Here is a 6,000-nt window from a genome sequence, read left to right as displayed (position 1 = left end):
CCAATGCTGGTGTGACGTTCAGTAAGTCAAGCTTCTTTTGTTCTACAGTGAGATGTGCTTTTGAGAAGATCTTTACCTGATGAAGTTCTACAACTCCTCCCCTTAAAGTTTAGGTTTAAGACTTAAACCATAAGAAGTACCTGGCTGCTGGATCAGGCCAAAGGCCCATCTAGTCCAGCATCCTGTTCTCACAGCAGCCAACCAGATGTCCTGGGGGAATCTTAACTACAGGGATAGTAAGTTGGCAATCTTAATTAAAAGTGACCTAGAAATGCCTGAATGTAAAAGTGGGTAAGAGAAAAATAAACTCATTTGAAATGTGCTGTTGGAGGAGAACTTTGCAGACACCATAGACTGCGAAAAAGACCAATAATTGGGTGTTAGCACAAATTAAACCAGAACGATCACTAGAAGCTAAAGTGATGAAACTGAGGTTATCATTCTTTGGACACATAATGAGAAGACCTGATTCACTAGAAAAGACAGTAATGCTGGGAAAAACAGAAAGGAGTAGAAAAAGAGGAAGGCCAAACAAGAGATGGATTGATTCCATAAAGGAAGCCACAGACCTGAATTTACAAGATCTGAACAGGGTGGTTTACAACAGATGCTATTAGAGGTCGCTGATTCAGAGTCACCATTAGTCGGAATTAACTTGAAGGCATATAACAACAACAAATCTCTGGCGGGTAGCTACAAATGAAAGTTTTCTATATCCAAAGTTAAGAACGAGTTGCATAAAAACCCAAAGAAGCCTGAGGAAATAAACACCTCTTTTAAACACATTAGCCTGACTCTTAAAATAAAGTTCACATGAGAAAAAGCTTGCCATCCCTATCATTCCTCCCCTCCCCCCATCCACCCTCCCCAAAAGGCACGAGGTCTTTCCTCGGCTCCTCCCCCTTCCAGCCCAGGAAGATGCTCAGAAAGGGGAGGGTGAAAGACTGGCGATCCTTCCCGTCCCCTTCCCTCCCTCTCGCACTCCGGACTTTGCCTTACTTTCTGGCCCTCTTTTCCCACCCTATCAGTGACAACGATCTCACAAAGCAAGCACCCTCCTTTGCTGAATAATAAGCAAAAGGAGCAGCAGAACAGTAGCAGCGACGGAAAGAACATTCGGGGGTGTGGGACGGAAGGGGCAAAGTGTTTTTCTAGGTGAGGGAAATATACTAAGTGGGAGGAGGGAGATGAGTTTCTTGTTTTTTGGAGGGGGGGCGCTTGCCCTTCCCTCTTGGCGCCGCGTCTGGTAGTAAACGGGGTGTGTGTGTTTGTCTGCTTCTTCATCCCCTCTTCCTCTAATTGGTAGCTCCCTCCCTTGTCCCTCTCTCATTGGACTGTTGGGTTGTTCCTTTTCTTTCAAGGGGGGTGTTGTAAGGCAAAGAGCGAGGCGTGAGGTTTGGCTCAAGTTCTGCTCGCTCCTCGCATTGCGCTTGCAAGTTGCGCGCACCAGGCGCTGCTGCTGCTGCTGTCGCCTTCTGTGACTCAACAGGGCGTGGAGGCGCTGGTGGTGCCGGCTCCCCTTTTTGCTCCCGCGGCATCACACCGGCTCCTCCAGAGGCAGCTGCGCAGCCGCCCTCCCTCCTTTTTCTGCCTCCTCCTCTCTTCGCTCTTTTCCCTTCCCCCCACCTCGCCTTTAGTGTCCGACGGTGCGAGGCAAGCCTTCGGTCTCGCTCGCTCGCCCGCCCTTTTCTTCCTTCTTTTGCCCAGAAGTTGCTTCCTCTCATTGTTCTTGCAAAACGGCAGAAGCCGAGCGAGCCATGGACGACCCTGACCAATCCCCCTTGGTTTCCTCTTCCTCCACCGGCACCCCGGGAGCAGGGGGCCAGGACCGGTGGAAGCCCCAGCAGCCCCTTTTCCAGTACCAGTTTGTGGCGGAGAACGAGGGCGAGCCCGAAGAGGAGGAGGACGACGACGAGGAGGACGACGACGACGAAGAAGTGGACGACGAGCGGCTGGAAGTGAGGGAGAGGAAGCCCGCCGCCGCCTCGGCTCCCTTCCCGGTGCCTGCCTCCGCCCCGCCTCTGGTGGACCTGGGCGAGCAGCCCCCCAGGCCCCCGCCTGCCCCCCAGCTGGCCTGGACCAGCCACTCCGCCGTCTCCTCCTCCTCCACCCCATCCTCCTCTCCTTTCGCTCCGTCCGGCTTCGAGGTCTCCCCGCCTGAGGAGAAGGAAAAGGAGCCCCCGCGCAGCGCCCCGCTGCCGCCCCCGCCGGCGCCCCCACACCGAGAAGAGACCCGCGCCCCCGCCGTCCCTCCCCGCAGTGCCCCGCTGCCGCCCAAGAGAGAGGAGCCCCCCGCAGCCGCCAAGAAGGGCGCCGCCTCAGGCTCGCCTGGTGAGGGAGTGGACCGGAGGGGGGGAGGGCGACCAGGGGAGGGGAGCCTCTGGGGGATGCCCTGAGGGGGGCGAGGGGTGTGGCTGGCTGGCTTTGCGGTGGAGAAAGGCGATAAGGGGGGTGGGGGGCGGCCGCGTGGGGATTTACCGGAGGGGGAGGGTCTCAGAATGACGGGGGGGGAACTGGCAGGAGTGGCCTTACAAGGCAGTGGAGAGAGAGTTTTACCAGGGCTGGCTTATGAGGAAGGGTAGGGGCAGGTTGGCGAGCTGGGAGGAAAATGGCGGGGGAGGTGGGGGGGCGGCAAGGCGGTGTTGGGAGAAATTTTTGGTTTGGGGGTGGCTGGGGCAATGGTGTTGGGAAGCAAGAAGGAAGTGGGGTTTTCTTTGTGGTGGTGCGAAGGTAGGACTTGTCGAGGTGGGGGACGGAGTTAAGAATTGGGGGGGGTCTCGGGTGAGAGGGCTGGGCTAAGCAGGAGTGGCATTCCAGGTAATGGGGAGGGTGGTTGTGTGTGTGAGAGAGAGGAGCAGTGGCAAAACTAGAGCCAAACGGTAGGAAAATGCTTTAGGAGGTAGAAAAGTGTGAGGGATGCTGAGGAACGGGGTGGTGGCGGCAGCCACAAGAGTTAGGGTTTTGGGGTTCAGGTGGGTTTTGGGGCCAAGCTGGTGGCAATGGAAGGGAAGCGTGGAGACGGGGGAAGTGAGAGTGGGTCATAATCCTCTCTTGGCATCCTGCAATGAGGATCACGGGGAGGGAGGGTGGCTGGTTTTTCTGAAGGGAGTGGCTGGTACTGGTGTGTGTGTGTGTGCGCTATGGCGAATTGCTTCCCTATTGGAAAGGATGAATAACTGTTCTAGCTAAAGTGGGAGTGGAAAGACGGGCCTTTTGTTTTTTGAGGGGTGGAGTTTGTGAGGTGACTTGCTGGAAATGTAGAGGTTTTTTGGGGGGTGCTCTGCAGTGGAAAAAATGGGAGTGGCGGGCGCTTTGTGGGCACGTGTGCTTGGTCAGAGCAGACTGGGATGGGCTGTGCCAACAGTTAATGGGTTACATGCCGTCTTACCACTTTCCCCCTAAGGAATACTTAATAGGCCGTGGCAGCTCTTGTCGTCTGTCATGGAAAGAGGGAGTTCTTCCTTTGTGTCTGGAGCCTGTTGTTTCACAGCCCCTTCCAATGGCATCTTATGCATCCAGCCTTCCCGCAGGGTTCCAAATGCTAACAGTGAAAAGAAAAAAGAGGGTGTAACGAGGAATAGAATTTTTGTGTTCACAGAAGGTGGGTGGGGTAACTGCCATTTTCCCCCTTCTGACTTTTGGATGCTTGTCAATTTGAGTAGCCATGAATGTAAGATTTTTTTTCACCCTGTCATTGTAAGCCCCTCCCCTTCCCATTTCTGGTGCCCTGCTGCTTTCGCTGTGCCTTCTTTGACTTCTCTCGATCTAGAAATATTTTAGTTTTTGTCAAGATTAACAAGAAAAGGGATTTAGTGGGGGGAGGAACCCCTGACTCTTCTTGCTGTCTCAGTGTAGGCCAAGGGGCCAAGGCAGCCTGAAGCTTTACACTCCACTAGTCTATTGTCACTGAGAGCCCGCCTCTTCATTGCACACAGTGGATAGAGAAGAGATGAGTGATGGCTCTCACTCTCCTACAGGAAGCAGTGTTTGGAATGAGCACCTCCCTCCCTGTATGTAGAACTAGCAAGTTGGCTCAGGCTCCTGCCACCACCCAGCAGCATAATGGAGCATATTTTGTTGTTTCTTTCAAAGATTTCTGTGCCATAGAATGAGGAAATCCCAAGGCAGTTAGCAAAGTCCATAGATTATTATAAATATCTCCCCTTTAAAAACCTGAACACAAAAAAACAACATAGCATGCAATTAATGCGAAAGTTTCTAAGCGAGAAAGGATAGGAATTGAACTGAGCAAGAAGCAGTAGCTGCGCAATAAATACTGCAATAAATTTCCACCAAGTTTCATGCTGTCTTAAGGGTTAAAAACAAGTAGGAAACAGCTGGATGCTCAAAGTAGTTTTTTTCCTGCCCTTTTCCTCTTTATTTGTAGTTCCTTTCATAATGCAGATGTAAAAATAGTTGCTGAAGAAATAACTTTAGTTTTGCAGCATGCCTTTAAATGTCCAGTGTGTGTATGTCTGGCATTCTGAAGCTTTATTAAAGTCTTTAAGCCTCTGGATATTCTTTAACTGACGGGATGAGTTCTAAAGTAGTTCTTGACAGAAATACACAATAGGAATCTGGCTTGAGAAAATGCAGACATAGCTACTTTGAAGCCATCCTAGTGGAGGAGTGGGGGTTTTTTGGTAGTAGTTTCTCTGCACTTGTGCTTAATATATCAAAGCATGTTATAATATATTTTTTAAAAAATGAGTGATCAAAAAATTCTGACGTTTAATAAGGTGCAGTATTAAACTAGGGCAAAGAGGAATGAAAAGGGAAGAGCTTAATAGAGAACTACACAATTGTATTCAATAATAAATATCAAGTGCAGTTGCAAACAGACTTGAGTTATTATAATGTACAAACTTTATTACAAACTTTATGCCCTCACATTAGATACAAACGAACAGTATGGTACAGGATAGTTAAGGTAGTAAAAATGATGAAAATGTGATTTCATTTAAATGGAATAGCTAGAATTAAATGTAACCAGTAACTTCCTAAAGTCCTGAACAGCAATAGCATTTGTGGAGCTACTATCAGAACTCTGGAGATTCTCTGGCTTTTCCTGGGCATCCATCCAACTGTTAGCTAGGTGACCTTTGCTTGTTTTATGGAATACACTGTTACCATCACTTGGCTATTCCATTAATGGCATATTTGCCTGCTACTTTGCAATATCTGGTTGGATATTATCTTTTTTTCATTTCCATAAAAAATGGAGTGTCGTTGCTCCTAATATTCTTCACTATCCCTTTTTCTTTATTTTAGATAATGCCACTGTTTCCTCTTCTCCCAGATTCTGCCCTTCCTCCACCAGTCTCTACTGTCTGTCATTTTCATCTCTACATTTCTAGGACCCAACTATCCTTTCAGTTGATACCACTAAAATGTTGGTCTTTTCTTTTCACTACTGAGCAATTCCTTGCTGGTAGGTCTCCACATTTCTTTTCTTAAGCCACTTTAAGATTGCAGATGAGCCAGAAGTGAGAGCTATTTTACACAATGTGCAGAATTAAGTGACAGACAAAAGGTAGAATTTAGGACTTGAAATGGGTGTGCCATATTTGTGCCTTGCGTGTAGTAATGTAGCACATCAGGGAAAGTACTAGCTTAAAGTTGTCTCTTTGATATGCTGGTTTACTACATGCAGAGAGGTTTTCACATATGGAAAACAAAAACCAACATGTCGCCCACACCAGCCTTTAATCTGAAGTGGTATAGCTCCACATTCCATTACCTCATCCTTACATTGAATTACACAGTAATTGTCCAGTAAAACAGGTATTTGTGGGCAGGTTGACTGTTAAAAGTTTGCAAACTTATTTTCAGGGATGTCTTCTATGTTAGCTTTGCTTTTGACAGGATTAGAGACACTATGTAAAAGGCCATTATGGGGTACAATAATAAATATGAGAAAAATGTAGATTTAAATGTTAATATGTTTTGCCATATTTCCACAGCCACTTTAAGTAACAAACATCAGGAAGGCTAATTTTA

At 48.4% G+C, this 6,000-nt stretch overlaps 1 protein-coding gene across 3 annotated transcripts in view; it reads left to right on the top strand.

The window, feature by feature from the left end:
* The first annotated feature begins 1,215 nt into the window (after nt 1-1,215).
* Nucleotides 1,216-6,000, top strand: part of RTN4 (reticulon 4) — an 86,696-nt gene continuing 81,911 nt past the window's right edge. Inside the window, exon 1 of one of the 3 annotated variants that reach the window (XM_061625734.1) lies at nt 1,216-2,331. In XM_061625734.1, the coding sequence (XP_061481718.1) occupies nt 1,758-2,331 (574 nt within the window). In that variant the 5' untranslated portion in view covers nt 1,216-1,757. The remainder of the gene's footprint in view (nt 2,332-6,000) is intronic. The other 2 variants (XM_061625735.1, XM_061625736.1) reach the window with 2 other exon arrangements.

The sequence above is a fragment of the Rhineura floridana genome, chromosome 4 (assembly GCF_030035675.1).
Source record: "Rhineura floridana isolate rRhiFlo1 chromosome 4, rRhiFlo1.hap2, whole genome shotgun sequence".
Lineage (NCBI taxonomy): Eukaryota > Metazoa > Chordata > Lepidosauria > Squamata > Rhineuridae > Rhineura > Rhineura floridana.
The sequence above is the reverse complement of the archived record's forward strand: the minus strand, read 5'-3'. Positions and strand labels throughout refer to the sequence as shown.